At 37.5% G+C, this 18497-nt stretch overlaps 1 protein-coding gene across 1 annotated transcript in view; it reads left to right on the forward strand.

Annotated features, from left to right (window-relative positions):
* Positions 1–18497, forward strand: part of PTPRC (protein tyrosine phosphatase receptor type C) — a 126366-nt gene that overhangs the window by 64849 nt on the left and 43020 nt on the right. The window contains exons 8-12 of the mRNA XM_060178505.1: positions 1024–1044; positions 2951–3163; positions 4844–4972; positions 6022–6180; positions 16800–16919. Coding sequence (XP_060034488.1) covers positions 1024–1044; positions 2951–3163; positions 4844–4972; positions 6022–6180; positions 16800–16919 — 642 coding nt within the window. The remainder of the gene's footprint in view (positions 1–1023; positions 1045–2950; positions 3164–4843; positions 4973–6021; positions 6181–16799; positions 16920–18497) is intronic.

Genomic DNA, 18497 nt, shown 5'->3' on the forward strand with positions numbered 1-18497 from the left:
GTGGGTCTAGTAATTGGGATAAAACAGGACAATTTTTGTCAGTGGGATTTTCCATTCTAAATGATGAGTAGCAGAGGAGTGGTTACAGAGTTGAGTTCCGGCCATGCAGCATAGTGACATGTAGGCAAATATAAGTGGTCTCAAAGCATGATTGGACCCAGTGATGGGGTCTTACAGTGGGGCAGAGTCAACAGACCCCCCTCCCCCTTCCCTGTCTTTCCAACTCAAAAATGAGATGAATAGTTTCATGATTATTAGACTAATAGGAATCTCCAAGTTTACTTGAAGTGCATTTTGATCCACTTCTTCAACTAAATATGTATTCTCACACAAATAGGTCTCAGATTTTTTTTTTAATACATAAACACCATTCCCACCACCAAAAGACTGTGTCCCACCCCTGTCTCACGAAACTGAACATCCACACTCACCCTCCACCCAGAGTTTTTACTTTGGTGCCCTAGTACAAATTTAGTCAGATCCTTCTTTGAGTTTCCCTTTCTGTTATAGGGAATAGGTCTCAGCTTTTTTGAGGAAGTAATTTGTTACCTTAGATCCAACATTTTTGCAAAGAGCTGATCAGAGTTAAGCTACAGAATAAAGTAGTTCTTGCCTATCTTCTGGGTCTTGACAAACAAAAGTGTAAACTGAACTGTTGAGGGGAGATTATAATTACATAGATCTCTCTTGAAATCAGTTAAAGGGTTTATTTAACATATTTTGATGATGTGAATATCCATTTATGTTGTCACACCATCATCAGACATCTGCCCCAAAGTGCCTAATGTTATATTTTTATAACTGTGTTTACTAGATAAATCCAAGAAACATTCTTTTTTCAAGCCAGCTCATTAGTTTATAATAGTAGAGGTTTTATGATCAAAGTGGGATACCAGACACTGAAAAATTTACATTACCCCGTTAACTATATAGATCTCACACTTTACAAAGCTGAAACTGAAAATCACAAAAATAAACTGAAATTTTAATAATTTGCATTTCCTTTGTCTTTTTTTCTTACAGCTCCTTCTAAGAGACCATGTGGTAAGTGTGTTTATCCAGGGACACCATATGTCGTTTCTGAACTGCATGTTAATTATTCCCTTCTTCATTTCAAACTGCTAGGGCCCAGTAGCAAACTTGACTCAGACTCTCACTGTGACTGACGCTAAATATTAAGACTCAATGTTCATTAGGGACAAGGAGTTTTGACGTTTGATATTCAGAGCTATTTCTGACTACCAGGATTAATAATCACTAGCTAAAGAACTTTGTGAAACACTTAGTTTTAGCCTGAGCATTTGGAAACTGGAATGAGAGCAAATTTGTTCTGGAGTGGAGGTGAAGATGCAGAGTTATGGTAAGTAAACAACACAGATTAGAGCACCAAGTCTCATCAAGGAAAAAAGATTTCTTCCCTCCCCACCCCATCCCTAGCTTTCCTGGGTTTGTCTGAAAGCAGATGCTTGAGCACCATTTCTATCCATTATTTTCCTGTTTTCTTACTGTCATCTCAGTGAAGCACAGTTCTTCACCAGTTTTCATTTTTCCCTTTATACATTTCTAAAACTTGTCTTCAGCACCTCTCCGGACGTGGAAATCGGTTTTCCAGTGCTTACTTAATTGAATGTGAACATTTCTAACCAGGCTCCTCTTGCACCACTGATCCCTTACCCTCTATGCTTATGTAAAACTGGAATTTCAAACTGTTTTCTAATCACATTAGTTTTCTGTGTCCCTTTCTCTCCACTTGGAATTCCACTCCATCTTCTTCCAGTTATCTGTATTTTCAAAAAAATGAACTGAGTAGCCACCTCTGGAAATCCTCTCTATCCCCCTGATCTGAGTAGGTTTCTCTCACTTCTTATTCTTATTATTTTGTGCCATAAGTTTTTCCGAGTGTTTCCAGGCCTTCTTCAATTCAAGTCTACCTCCACATTAGACTGTACATTAGTATCCCTAGAGCTCAGGATACTGTCTTAAACATAAATAAAGTGTAGTGATTTTCTTGTTTTAAAGTGAGCACATCTGTATTTGTTGAAAAGCTCTTTGTTCTTTAATCAACAAACATAATTTATTTAATAAATAAAATAAAAAATAAAGTGTTAGAAGGCACTAAGGAAAGCATGCTGTGCGCTGAGCGTTTAGCAATGATTATTTTATAGAATAAGTAGCAGGATGAAGACTAAGGCCTCAAAATAACCAATATTCTACATATGTGGAAAAAGATAACTAAGAAGTAAATTTTATATAGCGCAGCAGGTTAAGCACACGTGGAGCGAAGTGCAAGGACCGGCGTAAGGATTCCGGTTCGAGCCCCCGGCTCCCCACCTACAAGGGAGTTGCTTCACAGGGCGGTAAAGTAGGTCCGCAGGTGTCTGTCTTTCTCTCCCCCTCTCTGTCTTCACCTCCTCTCTCCATTTCTCTCTGTCCTATCTAACAACAACGACATCAATAACAATAATAATAACTATAACAATAATAAAAAACGAGGGCAACAGAAGGGAAAATAAATAAAATATATTTTTTTAAAAAAGAACTATATTTTAGAAGCAAGTGGGACTAGAAGACAAGAAGATGAAAATCGTCATCACCTTATTTGTCTATTAATTAAACAAGTAATTATTTAGCCCCTTCTAGTGGCAGATTCTAGTTCTATGACCTGACTGATGATCCTTGCTATCTTAACATTTATAATTCAGTTAGGAAAGCAGAAGTTAACCCAGTACTCATCCAAATATAAACTTGTAAACTTGGATGTTTGACAGGATTGTGACATAAAAGGAAACATGAAAGAATAATACAGATGTGTTCATTCTCTTTTTCATATACTGTGAATATTTTGTTGGTGAACTAACATTTTTGAAAAAAGTTTCCTTGTTTGCATTTAATGTAGGCTTAATTTTTTTTCTGAAAAATAGAAGATAATATCTATTGTATTTTCTTTCAGGTGAAGAATATGGGAATATCTCTGTGACCTACACTTATGACAGTACAAGTGGTTTTTATACTGCAAAACTTAATGTTTCGGCTGAAGTGAATTGTAACCTTTCATGTGTACAAAACGAGATCAAGAACCTATCATCATGTTATGAAGCCTCTGTTGCAATACATAGTGACTCCTGTACTCAACCATATAACTTAACAATAACTGTACCACCTGGTAAATATCAGCTGATTTCTATTTGTATGTTTACAAAACAACATAGTTTGATGTGTGCTGCCGCCCAGTGGTCAACAGGAATAAGGCAAGCAAAACAGCAGGAATAAAAACAAAGTTAACAGAATAGAAATAGGTGGCCTTTCACCAAGCAGGGAAAATTATAAAATATTTTATTTTATTGCATTTTTACTCCTACTTTTATACTAAGTGGTTGGTATAGCTTAGGTGTAGTTTATCTTATTAGGTGGCTATCCACAAACTTACTATTCCCCACTATACAATTCAAGTTATTAAGTATATGTGCACAGATGCATTCTTTCAAATGCAGTAAGTTCCCAAATATATTGGGAGGGGGTGGGGGAACACAATCTAGAACATGTTTGTAGGAAAAAAATATATATATATTTGGCTAAAAGGGAGAGTGATAGTCACATAAAGGCAATCAAGCTGGGAAAGAGAAGGAAATAAGGTATCTGACTCACTCCCTCAAAACATGTATTGCAGAATGCATTTTGGAGAGGGGATTCAGGGACTATGTAAGCTTATGGGATCTCTAACATTTAATAACTCAAGATCCTTGATTAATTGATTAACATTTAAATAAAGAATGAAGGATTTTGAAATTGCTGTTTATCTTGTTTATCTTCTCTTAATTTACTTAAGTTAATTGAAAATGTATTTGACATTATCAGTTAAATTAAATGATCACTTAGAAACACTGAAGAATGTAATACATTGAAGAATATAATACATTGAAATATAATACATTGAATAATGTATTATATGGGAAATAATCCCCCAGGGGTCGGGCGGTAGAGCAGCAGGTTAAGCATATGTGGTGTTAAGTGCAAGGACCTGAGTAAGGATCCTGGTTCCAGCCCCCACCTGCAGGGGAGTTACTTCACAAGCGGTGAAGCAAGTCTGTAGGTGTCTTTCTCTCTCCCCCTCTCTGCCTTTCCCTCCTCTCTCCATTTCTCTCTGTCTATACAACAACAATGGCATCTATAACAACAACAATAATAACCACAACAAGGGCAACAAAGGGGAAAAAAATAGCCTCCAGGAGCAGTGGATTCGTGGTGCAGGCTCTGAGCTCCAATAACCCTGGAGGCAAAAAAGAAAAAAAAGACTTAAAAAAAAAAGAGAGAGATAATCCCCTACATTCTGTATAACAATTTAGATGAAAACACTGAAGAAATAAGTGATAAAATAAAACAAAATGTTTTACAAAGAACAATTGCAATTTCGTCCAGATATATTCTTAGGTTCTGGTTCTTCTATTATTATTATAATTTCTTATCAAAGACTATATTTTTAAAGCTAGCATAATTTATTAACATACACTTACCAAAATGTAATAAAATGAGTAAGATAATCAAATTATTAGATATAAGGCTTTTTCAAAAATAAACTAAATGCTTGCCAAAGTCTATTTGATTTAGCAATGAACTTGATGTAATATATTTGACACTGTTTTATAATGATGCACACCTGCAACTTTTATACCTTGCTACTTCAGTAATATCTTTAAAAAACATGTAATTTTAATTACTATGAGTTGAACATTTAATTACTATGAATTGAACATTAATTACTATGAGTTGAACAATTTAATTACTATGAATTGAACATTTGACATTTAGGAAGTAGTAATCTTCTCTTTCAATTTCTTCCTGACAGCTCCTAAAATTTTTAACTTGATTGATTGTACAGTGGATGAAATAGCAAATATTTCTATTTGTTTAGAATGGAAAGAAAATAACTTTAATTGTACAAGACATAAAATATACTACAAATTTCAATGTAATGGTAAGACCATAGCATCAAAGAATTTTATGATCAAATTACCTAATACATGTTTCCTTTCGGTTTGCTGGCCTTCTTACCTTCTTGTCTTCCTATTTTCTTTCCTTCTATAACCCCACCCCTCTCTAACCTCCCCACATTTGGTTCAGTTTATTTGTAATCAGGTCACTGTGTTTTTCATACAAGTTAAATCCAAAAAATAGACACTCTCCCTGAAAAATATCTCACGGGTTAGTAAAAGACAGCTGATTTACAAGAATTTTCTTGGCAAGTGTTATATACATGGCATCATTGAGGAGATTATCAGAAAAGAACGTTATAAGAATGTGATGTGTGTACTATTACAATGAAAGAAGAAACAGACATAAGACTATATCATTCGAGATTTTACTTAGCAGCCCTCCAAATTCAATTTAACGAAGCTCATCAGCAACTTTAAGAACATCTGATGAAAGGGAATTAAAAAGAAACTATAAATGTTTCTAGGAAACCTTGAAGGGTAACTTTGGGTGGACTTTAGAACTCAGGTAGAGTTGGAGGCAAAAAAAAATTCAGGTAGTAATTCTATTTAATTACTAGTTAGATATTGAATTTATTCCTTTGAATACTAGATGGACTAGGTGGAATCTCATTCCTTAGTCAAGAAGTAATTTGTTAGACTATATTTAGCAAGACAGAGAGATACATTCACACACAAAGAATGACTAACACGGGTTGTAATCATCGTGTTATGATGACGATGAATGGCTGTGCAGGCAGTACATGTCACAGTGTGCAAGGACCTGTTTGCAAGCCCCCAGGTTCCATCTGCAGAGGGGGAGCTTCATAAGCAGTGAAATAGGGCTGCAGGTGTGTGTGTCTCCCTCTCACCCTCCCTCCCGCTCCCTTCCCTCTCAATTTTTTCTGTCTCTATCCAAAAATAAATAAATAAATAAAATATTTAAAAAGTAAATGAATAAAATCAAAAGAAACAATTGAATGTCCCATGTTAACATATTCATATGCAATGCTTTTTTGCAGTGATAATTAATATTTATTTTTATTTATAATAGAAGCAAGTGTTTCTTCCGAAAACTCTGAAAAAAAATTTCCTTCAAAGTTTGAGAGTTCAAGCTTTAGGCCTGAAACTACATACATTTGTAATTCACAAGTGTTGTATAATGGCCAAGTTGTCACTACTGGAAATAAAACTATTACAACAGACATTGGAGGTGAGTATATCTCATGTATATGTGAATTTCATATGCTATTAAGATTCCTTGAGAATCACAGAAAATATTATAGATTTGCAGAAATAGTTTCAGAGAAATGTTTTATTAATTTTGAAAGTAGAATTTAGAAATACATTAACGTGAATTCGAATGTCTCAAGTTTTTGTTTGGCTTGGCTTGCAAATTATAGGCTGTTGTAAGTTTATAGTGGAAACCAAACTGGCAGTTAAAAAATGTTTGTACACTCATTTTCATTTCTTTTCATTTTCTCTTTTTCCTTACAATATCATTCTCTTTCTGCTTGCTCCTGTACTCACTGTCTCTCAAACAGTACATCTCATAAAAGCAAGCACATAAACCAATTGAATACATTGGTAAATGTAAGTACCCATGTCAAAAATAATCATTAGCAATATAAATATAAAAGCTATTTTTTATATTTATTTATTTCCCCTTTTGTTGCCTTTGTTGTTTTTCATTGTTGTAGTTATTATTGTTATTGATGTCATTGTTGTTAGATAGGACAGAGAGAAATGGAGAGAGGAGGGGAAGACAGAGAGAGGGAGAGAAAGACAGATACCTGCAGACCTGCTTCACCACTTGTGAAGCAACTCCCCTACAGGTGGGGACCAGGGCTCAAACCTGGATCCTTACGTTGGTCCTTGAGCTTCACACCAGGTGCACTTAACCTGCTGCACTACTGCCCGACTCCCAGTAACTAATTATAACTGGAAAATAGTAGCTCCTGAGAAATGTAGCAGAGAAAGAAGTGAACAGTGTAAACCCTTCATAATTATTTAGTTGAAATATAAAAACCCTAATAGGGGCCAGATGGTGGTGCACCTGCTTGAGCGCACATGTTACAATGAGCAAGAACCCGGGTTGAGCCCCTGGCCCCCACCTGCATGGGGAAAGTTTTGCAAAAGGTGAAGCAAGGCTGCAGGTATCTCTCGGACTCTCTCCCTCTCTATCATACCCTTCCCTCTTGATTTCTCGCTGTCTCTATCCTTTAAATAAAAAAATTAAATGAAAATCCTAATAAATTTAGAATTTTCTGGAAAACATGAAAATTATGCATATGGTGACTTACGATTAGTTACTAAAATTAGAGAGAAATTAAACAATAGGACAAGAAGAAGAGGGAAAAAAGGAACTAGAGACAGGAAAGGACAGAGTTCTAGGTGGGGAACTATGAGGAGTGGAAGGGTAAATAGAGAGGGAAAGAGACAGAGATATTTGTAGCTCTGCTTTACCGCTCCTGAAGCTTTTCCCCTATAGGGGGGGACTAGGAGCTTGAACCTAGGTGCCTGCACACTGTGATGACAGCGCTTAACCATGTGAGCACTTAACCATGTGAATGCTTAACCAGGTGCACCACCACCTGACCCCATGAAATAAACCTTTCACATAAGATGGGCAAAAAATAAAATAAAGTACAATAGAAAATTTACAAATTACAGAGAAACTTTTTATCTGATATGAAAATGTAGATGGCTGATTTTTCTCAAACATCTGAATATGGATGTTTACTCAAGGAGAATTAGAAAATTAGAATTTAAATTATAGTGCTTACTTCTCTGCTTACTTCTGCTAAAATAGCTTAAAGATCTTTGGGGAGAGTGTATAATGTTATGCGGACAGCTTTAATGCCTGAGACTGTGAATTCCCAGATTCAATCCCCAGCACCACCTTAAGCCAGAGCTAAGCAACACTCTGGTATAATAATAATACCACTAATAAATAGGCAAGTAAATAAATAGTAAGAACAAAGAAGCAGGAAAATCAATTTGCACAACATTTAAAGAAAAGATATGTTCTATATTTTCCAACTATTTCAAAATATAGAAAACAGAAATCTGGTGTATTGCATCAAAGTAAGAGATCTGAGGTGGGGACATGTTCAATTCCTAGAACATGATGGCAGAGGAGCCTATTGATTATTGTTGAGAATATAGGCATAGGCTTAATGTTAAACTAGATACCAAACTCAGGGGAAGTCCTGGCAATTATAGGATAGTCTTTCTTGTGAACTGAATAAGTGAATGGGATTTTAGCAAAGGGTATCCTTCTGTGCATCAAAGCATTCATAACCACCAAGGTAATCATACAGATGTTAAAAAAGCATATAAAAAGTTGTTCAACATCTTAGGACATGAGAAAAATTCAAATTGGAATAGCAATAAGAAAAACATGACCACACACCCATTGCAATGACCAGAATCTGGAATACTGGCAGTGCCTTGAGCTAGTGAGACAGTGGAAAGACAGGAATTCTCACTGACTGTTGAGATGAATCTATAATCATAAAGTCAGCACCGTCATTTTATAAGGTATTTTAGTGGCTTCAACAAAATTAACTATATTCTGCCCGTACAACCCAACCACCACACTGCTTGGTGTTTAATGACCTAACTTAAAGAACTGAAAATGTATGTTCACATAAAAACCATGGTTGTCTGCAGCGGCTTTACTCACAATTGTCAGTATTATTAATAATCACCCAAACTTGAGAAGAACCACAGTTGTTCCTGTAGGTAAATGACTAAACCATGGTACAATCAGAAAATACATTATTCAACATTCAAAGTAAATGAGCTACCAAGCCTTGAAGGTACCTAAAATGTATTTTTTAAATATTTATTTATTTATTTATTCCTTTTTGTTGTCCTTGTTGTTTTATTGTTGTAGTTGTTATTGTTATTGATGTCGCCATTGTTGGATAGGACAGAGAGAAATAGAGAGAGGAGGGGAAGACAGAGAGAGGGAAAGACACCTGCAGACCTGCTTCACCGCCTGTGAAGGGACTATCCTGCAGGTGGGGAGCCAGGGCTTGAACCAGGAGCCTTGTGCTTTGCACCAACTGTGCTTAACCCACTGTGCTACAGCCCGACTCCCCTAAAATGTACTTTTTAAAACGAATGAAAACAACATGAAAAAGCCACGTGTTACAACTATGTGACTTTCTGAAATAAGGAAAGCTCTGAAGACAATAGAAATGCCAGTGATTGGCAAGTTTGGGAGGGGAAGAGGGATGAACTGGTGTATATTGTAGACCAATGAAACCCTGTGTGATAACAGTGATGGTGTTGCTGGTACATTTTTAAAACCCACAGGTTATACAGTACAAAGAGGTGAACTCCAGGTATAATGATTTGTCTACATGGGTTCTTTGTGTAACGCATTCCTGAGGTTAAATTGTGATTTAACCAGTTCATTGAGGGATGAAAGATTTTGACAAAATGTTTATAAATGAAGTCACATTCTTGGGGCTGGGTAATGGCACCTCAGCACAGTACTGAGTGCAAGGATCTGTACAAGGATCCTGGTTTAAGCCCCCAGCTCCCCACCTGCTGGGGGTCACTTCAAAAGTAGTGAAGCAGGTTTGTCTTTCTCTCTCCCTTTCAATCTCTCCTCCTCTCTCCATTTCTCTCTGTCCAAGCCATTGAAACAGGAAAAAAATAAAAAAACAAAAAAATTAAAAGGCCTCCAGGAGCAGTGGATTCATAGTGTTGGCACCGGGTTCTTTATTTTTTTGTTGTTAAATCATGGAACTTTGTTTATTTATTTATTTATCTGACAGAGACAGTGAGCAATCAAGAGGGAAGATGGAGAGAGAGAGAGAGAGAGAGAGACTTACAGTACTGCTTCACCACTTGTGAAGCTGTCCTCTCCTGCAGGTAGGGAACAAGGGCTTGAGCCCAGGTCCTTGTATAGTAGAAAGTGTGCACTCAACGAGGTGCACCACTGCTTGGCCAAGAAGTCACATTCTTAAAGAAGCAAATTTGTTAAGGCAGGGGAGCTATCACAGTAGAGTTCTCTGGTTCAATTTCTTTTTTTTTTTTTAAACTTTCCTTTTTCTTTTTTTAAAATTTTTTTTTGTAATTTATTTATTTATCTTCCCTTTTGTTGCCCTTGTTGTCTTTTTATTGTTGTTGTAGTTGATGTCGTCGTTGTTGGATAGGACAGAGAGAAATGGAGAGAGGAGGGGAAGACAGAGAAGAGGAGAGAAAGACAGACACCTGCAGATCTGCTTCACTGCTTGTGAAGCGACTCCCCTGCAGGTGGGGAGCCAGGGGCTCAAACCGGGATCCTCATGCCGGTCCTTGCACTTAACCCGCTGCGCTACCGCCCGGCTCCCTCTGGTTCAATTTCTTATCACTCCTGTAAATGAGATCTAAGCAGTGTTCTGGTAAAACACGCAAATGAAAAAAGAAAAAGAAAAGAAAAACCTTTGTTAATTTACCATTTATATAATTTCTCAATTTAAGATGAACAAGTCAATGTATTTTTAATATATTCAGAGTTGAACATGAACATGAACACATGTCACTTTTTTAAGTCTTTTTATAACACTCCCCCCAAAATCTTTATATGAAGGCAGTACTCCTCATGTGCTCCTACCATATGGTGCTGCCAGTGATTGTTTGTTTGTTTGTTTTTGTTTTTGTTTTATTTCTTTATTGGGGAATTAATGTTTTACATTCAACAGTAAATACAATAGTTTGTACATGCATAACATTCCCCAGTTTCCCATTTAACAATACAACCCCCACTATGTCATTTATCATCCTTCATGGACCTGTATTCCCCCCCCCCACCCACCCACCCCACAGTCTTTTACTTTGGTGTAATACGCCAATTCTATTTCAGTTTCTACTTGTGTTTTCTTTTCTGATCTTGTTTTTCAACTTCTGCCTGAGAGTGAGACCATCCCATATTCATCCTTCTGTTTCTGACTTATTTCACTCAACATGATTTTTTCAAGGTCCATCCAAGATCGGCTGAAAATGCTGAAGTCACCATTTTTTATAGCTGAGTAGTATTCCATTGTGTATATATACCACATCTTGCTCAGCCACTCATCTGTTGTTGGACCCCTGGGTTGCTTCCAGGTTTTGGCTATTACAAATTGTGCTGCCAAGAACATATGTGTACACAGATCTTTTTAGATGGATGTGTTGGGTTCCTTAGCATATATCCCCAGGAGAGGAATTGCAGAGTCATACAGTAGGTCCATTTGTAGCCTTTGGAGAGTTCTCCAGACTGTTCTCCACAGAGGCTGGACCAATTTACATTCCCACCTGTTGTTTTGCGGGCCGCAGAGAAGAGAGAGAGAAGGTCCCAAGTAAAGAGGGAACACAAATCTTTATTTGTGCTGGCACCTCAGAGTTGGGTGCTAGAGAAACAGGTTGGGCCACGTGGAGGTAGTGAAAATGGCCACCTCACACAGTAACCTTTCCTGCGTCTGAACACCGAAGTGGAGCGCTGGCAAGAGAGCAAGGTGCGGAAGAAGAAGGGCTTTTATAGGAGTAACTTTTGTGAGAATGGGAAGGGGGAGGTGTAACCATAGCACTCCAGGATAGGATAATAACTCTCGTGAGAATGGGAAGGGGGAGGAATGACCAAAGCACTCCAAATATCGCGGGGGGGGGGGGGGGGGGGATAGACAATACCCTGAGGGCACAACATGGCGAAATAGGCACTCCGAGAATGTCCCAACTCTCACGGGAACTAGCAGTAGCCTGAGGGGACAACATGGCAGATGTGACTGCATCTGCACAATATCCCAGCACCCACCAGCAGTGCAGGAGGGTTCCTTTGACCCCACACCCTCTTCAGCATTTGCTGCTGTTACCTTTTCTGATGTATGACATTCTCACAGGAGTGAAGTGGTATCTCATTGTTGTCTTTATTTGCATTTCTCTAACAATCAGAGACTTGGAGCATTTTTTCATGTGTTTCTCAGCCTTTTGGATCTCTTCTGTGGTGAATATTCTGTCCAATTCCCCCCCCCCCCCATTTTTGGATGGGGCTATTTGTTGTCTTGTTGTTGAGTTTGATGAAATTGTTTCTGAATTCCCAGCTATTTTCTTTTCTTCCTTTCATCCTTCTTTCCTTCCTTTATTTATTTTGTTATTTCTTTCAATAAGCAGAAAGGCAGAGAGAATGGGTGGCAAGAGATTTTTTATAGCGTACTATTATAAACCAAAAATATTCTATTCTGCCAGAGTTTCATTCAGATTGAGTACGAGGATAAAGACATTTTCAGAAAGGGAACAGTTGAAAGAATAAATTACAAGCAAACCTCTTTACAAGTTTTAAAGTTTCTTATTTAAAAAAAAAAGAAAGGAAGAAAGAAAGAAAGAAAACAAATAGCAGCATACATAAACTACTTAAGACCTTCACAAAACAATGGCATTGAAAGATCTTAAATCTCTGTTTATTTATTTTAGTACTATTAGCTTTTAAACCAGAATTCAGCTCTTTCTTATGGTGCTATTGGGGATTGTACCTGGGACTTTTGTTGCCCCAGGCATGAAAGTCTTTTGCATAACCATTAAGCTATCTCCCAGCTCTTTAATCTTTAAAATCTCTAAAAGTCAAAGATTTGAATTCACCCATCAAAAGGCACACAATAGGAGGATGAATTCAGAAGCACAACCCAACCCTATGTTATTTGCAGAGTTCTGCAATTAGACAGGACAAAACTAGGCTCAAAACAAAAGAATGTAAACTATTATGGGAGTTCATAGACCTCAAAAAAAAAAAAAGGCAATGACAGGCATATTCATACTCAACACAACAGTTTTCAATGAAAGTAATAAAAATTACATAATGCTCAGGGGATCCATCAATCAACCAAGAGGACCTAACAACAATTACCATCAAAGCTAAAGAGTTAAGAACCTGTATAGCCAACATCATTCTGACACCAAATCTGACAGAGACACAACCAAAAAGGAAACTACAGACCATTATCCAAAGATAGTTGCTAAGATATTGAACAAAACTCTAGCAAACTGGATACAGCAGTACATAAAATGACTGTGAAAAAGTTTTTATGTAAAGAGGATCAATCAGTAGTGCAGCAGGTTAGGCAAACATGGCATGAAGCGCAAGGACCTGTGTAAGGGTCCCGGTTTGAGCACGGGACTCCCCACCTGCAGGGAGGTCTGCAGATGTCTTTCTCTTCCATTCTCCTTCTCCCCCCCTGCCGGTCCTATCCAACAACAACAACATCATTGGCAACAATAACAACAAGGTCAACAAAATGGGAAAAAAATGGCCTCCAGGAGCCAGCCAGCAGTGGATTCATAGTGCAGGCACCCAGCCCCAGCAATAACCCTGGAGGCAAAAAAAAAAGTTTTAATGTAAATTAACAGTTAGGAGGTGGAAAAATGGACAAGGTGTCAACACCTAGGTGTGAGATTCTGTTTGATCCCCAACATCCCATGTTCCAGAGTGATCTAGGATTCTTTTCTCATCTCTCACAAATAAATAAATAAATCTTAAAAAAAAAAAAAACTAAATTAGGGGTCAAGTGGTGGTGCACCTGGTTGAGCACATGTATTACCAAGCGCAAAGACCTGGGTTCTAGTCCCCGGTCCCCACCTGCAGGGGGAAAGCTTTACGAGTGGTGAAGCAGGGCTGCAGGTGTCTCTTTGTCTCTTTCCCTCTCTATCACCCCCCTCCCTCTTGATTTCTGGCTCTATACAATAAATAAAGATAATAAAAAAATTTAAAAAACCTAAATTAATTGAAATTCTCTCTGAATTCATGGACTGTAACATAATTAAAATATTTTCAAACTGACCCATGGATTCAATGAAAATCTGATGTAGTTTGACAAGTTGATTCCCAAATTCATATGGACTATTAAGGGACCTCAGATATCTAAGATTTTCAAGAATCCAGGATTCACATTTTATACTTAAATACTTACACAAAGTAACAATTAACAGAGTGGTGCTGGTATATAGTTAGTCTTTAGATCAATGGAAAAACATAGAGCTTGAGCCAGAGAAACAGTTCACTTAAATAGAGCACTGCTTTGCCCTGTGCAGCCCCCATAACACTGGGGAAAGCTTTGGTGCCGTGGTCTTTCTTTCTCTCCTTCTTCCTTCCTTCCTTCATTTCTTTCTCTCTCTCTCTCACATATTTTTAATTTTTAATTTTTTTTTTTTTTTGCCTTCAGGTTTATTGCTGGGACTCTGTGCCAGCACTACAAATCCACTGCTCCTGGAGGCTATTTTTTTCCGTTTGTTGCCCTTACTGTTTACTTTGTTGTTATTATTTTTGTTGTCATTGCTGTCATTGTTTTTGGATAGGACAGAGAGAAATCAAGAGAGGAGGGGAAGATAGAGAGCGAGAGAGAAAGATAGACACCTGCAGACCTGCTTCACTACCTGTGAAGCGACTTCCCTGCAGGTGGGGAGCCGGGGGCTCAAACCAGGATCCTTAGGCCAGTCCTTGTGCCTCATGCCATTTTGCGATACCACCCGGCCCCCAGTGCTGTGGTTTATTTAACTGTCTCCACCTCTCTGTTCCCTATTTAAAGAATAAAATACACAAGATGTCCAGATAAAGGCATCAGAGAATATCATTATCGGCAAAGGAGACAGCATGATGATTATGCAAAAGACTTTCATATCCTGAGGCTTTGAGGTTCCAGGTTCAATCCTCAACTCCACTATAAGCCAGAGCTGATCTGTACTCTGGTCTCTCTATATCTATCTCACTGTACTTCTCTCTCTCATTAAAATAAAACAAGTGAAATATTAAAAAAAAAAAAAAAGGAGAAAAAGAGAAGAGAAAAGAAAAAAATCATTGCTACTTCAGTGCAGGAAAATCACATAAAGCAAGAATTACAAATGAAAAAAATTCTAATTTGGATTTCCTCAAAATTGAAAATTCCTACTAATTGAGTAAAACCATTAAGGAAATAAACAAAGCAAATCAAACACTGTAAATAAGCATTTAATATTTTTCAATATAAGGCACTTTTTCAGAATCTATAGAGAACACTTCTGATTACTAAATAAGCCATAAAGTAACCCAATTTGAAATGGACAAGAATTTTGAGCATATACTTCAGAAAGACATTTAATTACCAGTGGTTTCACTCATATGTGGAATATAAATAAGTGAAACATAGGAGTTTACAAAAAAAAAATTTTAAACCTCATAAATCACTATTAAATCACTCACAGAAAATAAAACCAATATGTGAAAAAAAAGAAAATATAGGAATAGAAAATGAATGCATTTGAAAGAAAGATCACTGTTATTAATCATCAATGAATAACAAATTAAAACCTCAAGGGGATGATGATGACATTGTCCAACTGTTCAAATGAGTAAGTTTTTAAATATTGACAATGCCATTGGCAAAAATGAAAAGTAATGAAATTCCAGGTCGTGCCTTCACCAAAGAGAAGACCTCACAAAGACTTCACACATATTCATAACAAATGTGCTATGCCACCAAAGGCCTAGCAGCAAATGTCCACAAGCACTTGAGTAAATAAGTAAAGCATGGTAGGGGCCAGGTGGTGGTGCACCTGACTAGGTGCACATTTTACAGTGCTCAAGGGTCTGGGTTTGAGTCCCCTGGTCCCCATCTACAGGGGGAAAGCTTCAGAAGTGGCAAAGCAGTGCTGCTGGTCTCCCCCCCCCCCCCTTTTTTTTGCCTCCAGAGTTATCAGTGGGGCTTGGTGAATCTACTGCTCCTGTGGCCAGTTTTTTTTGAGATTATATATATAATTTATGATAGGACAGAGAGAAATTTATAAGAGAGAGAGAAAGCTAGACACCTGAAGACTTAAGCACTCTTGAAGCAACCTCCCTGCAGGTGGGGAACAGGGGCTCTAACCAGGATCCTTGCGAAGGTCCTTGTGCTTTGTACTATATCATGCACTTAACCTGGTGTGCCACCACCTTGCCCTCTCTCTCTCTCTCTCTTTGTCTCCCCCTACCCTCTCAAATTCTGCATGTCTCTAATTAATAAATAGAGATAATAAAAACATTTTTTAAAGACAAATAAAGCTTGGTGCATTTTCTTGTGCAGGGAAATGGACTAAATTCTGACACTAGCAAAAAATACTAAGAATGAGTCTCTTGAATAGTATTCTTAGTGCAATACACTCAACAACATAAAATTTTGCAGATCGATTTTATCTATGTGAAACTAATGAAAAGATAAACTTAATTGATCAGAACAGAAAGCAACGCACATGGTGTTTGGGCTTGGCCAGAGATGTATGAACTGGGAAGTAGCACCAAAGCTCTCTGAGGGGGTGAGTGGGGGTGGGTGTGATAGAAAATATTTTATAATCTGCCATGGTTGTGATTATGTAGATTCCTACATTCATCAGAACTCATCAAACCCCACTTCAGATAGGTAAGTTTTAATGTGAATTGCAACTGTACATTTGATTTAAATAATTGCTGCATTGTTCACATCAAGTTCAGGTGTCTTGTTCCTTGATGCAGTGCTGAATGTCACTTCATGTGACTGTGAAGTCAATGAACACTACCAGTGATGGGTATCAGTATAGGGAAGCCTAGAAGTAATCCCAAGTCGATGTGCAATAATACATGTGAAAGGAGAAGGAGATACTCAGACATCTTTGAATGGGAGAAGTGTTTAGGTTCCTTATTACTACCCTGGAATGACATTTATTCTGATAATTAACTTCTAGGGAACATTTAATGAAGCCAGATGTCTTTCTTTTAATTTCATAATTCATTAAAAAGTGATCGAAGTATATTTACTAGTAGAATGAGCTTATAATGGTTTTTAATACCTTTTCACTTTTTATATTCTTTTCCTATTACAGTTCCAGATACACCTTCATATCTGAATATTACTGAAGTAAATCAAACAACAATAATTACCTGGACCCCCACTTCAGCTCATGGTTTTTATATTTGTTATTTGCCTTCAGATAATCGTGAAGGTAATTTGAACTGAATTAATTCTCTATTAGGAAAGAAAAATGGAGAATTGGAAAATCCTAGAAATGAAGATTTGTCTCAGTAAACCAAAGATCTCCATACTTGGTGACTGTGCTGGACATGCTAAGTGTTTTGATGTTAGACCTGGACAGCTTAAAATATTTGGAATGCTGGTAGAATATAGTAAGCACCCAGAGAAATTTCAGCACCTGGACTAAGCCACTCATCAGTTCTTTGCCTATAAGTTAACGTTGGGTTGTACTAGACATTACAGAGAATTCCTGCTCTATTTGGCAGGGCAAAACCAGATTCACATTTCATATTGTGAGATGTCGAAAAACATTTTCCCCCTGCTTTCTGGAACACTTCTTAGAAAAGTATTTGGTTTCTGCATGAATAAAAGTTTTGTTTGCTTGCTTGTTTGTTTTTGCAATTAATGCAGTTTTTTATTTAGTGTTACCCCACATTTATGGCTGGTGTGGGGGGCGGGCAGTTAGACAGTATCACTTATGTGTGTCCTTTCCACCCAGACTGTTGATTGACAATTGACCCTCCACTCTGGGTCATTCACTTACTACTTACAGGATACTTTGAACGCTGTTCCTTCTCCCAACTCCAGCTCATTTTCTCTTAGAAAACTCAGAAATAACACTCTATGATTTTTCTCACTCATCTCAAGCCTCTGCCAGAACGAGATTCTTCCCCATTTTATCTAAGTCAATAGGATAGGATCATAGCATTTGACAGAGAAATGTTTTAACTACTTTCATTATTTCAAACAAAATTACTATTCTCTAGCAGGGTTATCTCTGACACTCTGTGCCTGTACACCTTCACTTTTCCTGGTGGCTTTTTCTTTTCCTTCTTTTTAGTAGTGTGTCAGAGATGAAGATAGAGAAAGGGGAAGGGAAGGACACCACAGCACTGCTCTACTCCTTGTAAAGTTCTCCCTTATAAGTGCCACCACGTGTCTCTGAGGGCTTGAACCTGGGTGCTCATATATAGTCAAGTGTGCGCTTTACTGAGTGAACCACCACATCTATTTCAGCTCACTCAGCTCTCAGTGACAAGCTCAGATTCCACTGTCAACGTGCCTTTCCCCTCATTCTACTGCCCCCTTGAATTACCATCATGTTAAACACAATAAGTACATTTATTGATGCTGTGATGGGTTTAGCACCTATGGTTAATAACAGTCTCTAATATCTATGTTCAAAGTTTTCAAGTTTAGTATCAGGAAAGGCCAGCTAAGACATAATCTTTTTGAAACACTGCGACTTGAGATTTTTAACAACTAATGGGGGTTGAAAAAGATAATCTTTCTCAGAAAGGAAGAGATCGTCATCTGCCTGAACTTATTATATAATTTATGCACCAGATTAATTATATGAACTGCATTGCTAATGTCTTTGAATACTTGAATTCATTTATAATGATTAGCTTCACTCAATACATCTACTTATTTTATTTTTATTTGTTTAATATTTTATTTCTAGGATAAAGACAGAGAAAATCCAAAGGGGAGGGGGAAGTAGACAAGGAGAGAGACAGATAGGCCAGTAGCCCTGCTTTGCTGCTCA

The sequence above is a fragment of the Erinaceus europaeus genome, chromosome 19 (genome assembly GCF_950295315.1).
Source record: "Erinaceus europaeus chromosome 19, mEriEur2.1, whole genome shotgun sequence".
Taxonomy (NCBI): domain Eukaryota; kingdom Metazoa; phylum Chordata; class Mammalia; order Eulipotyphla; family Erinaceidae; genus Erinaceus; species Erinaceus europaeus.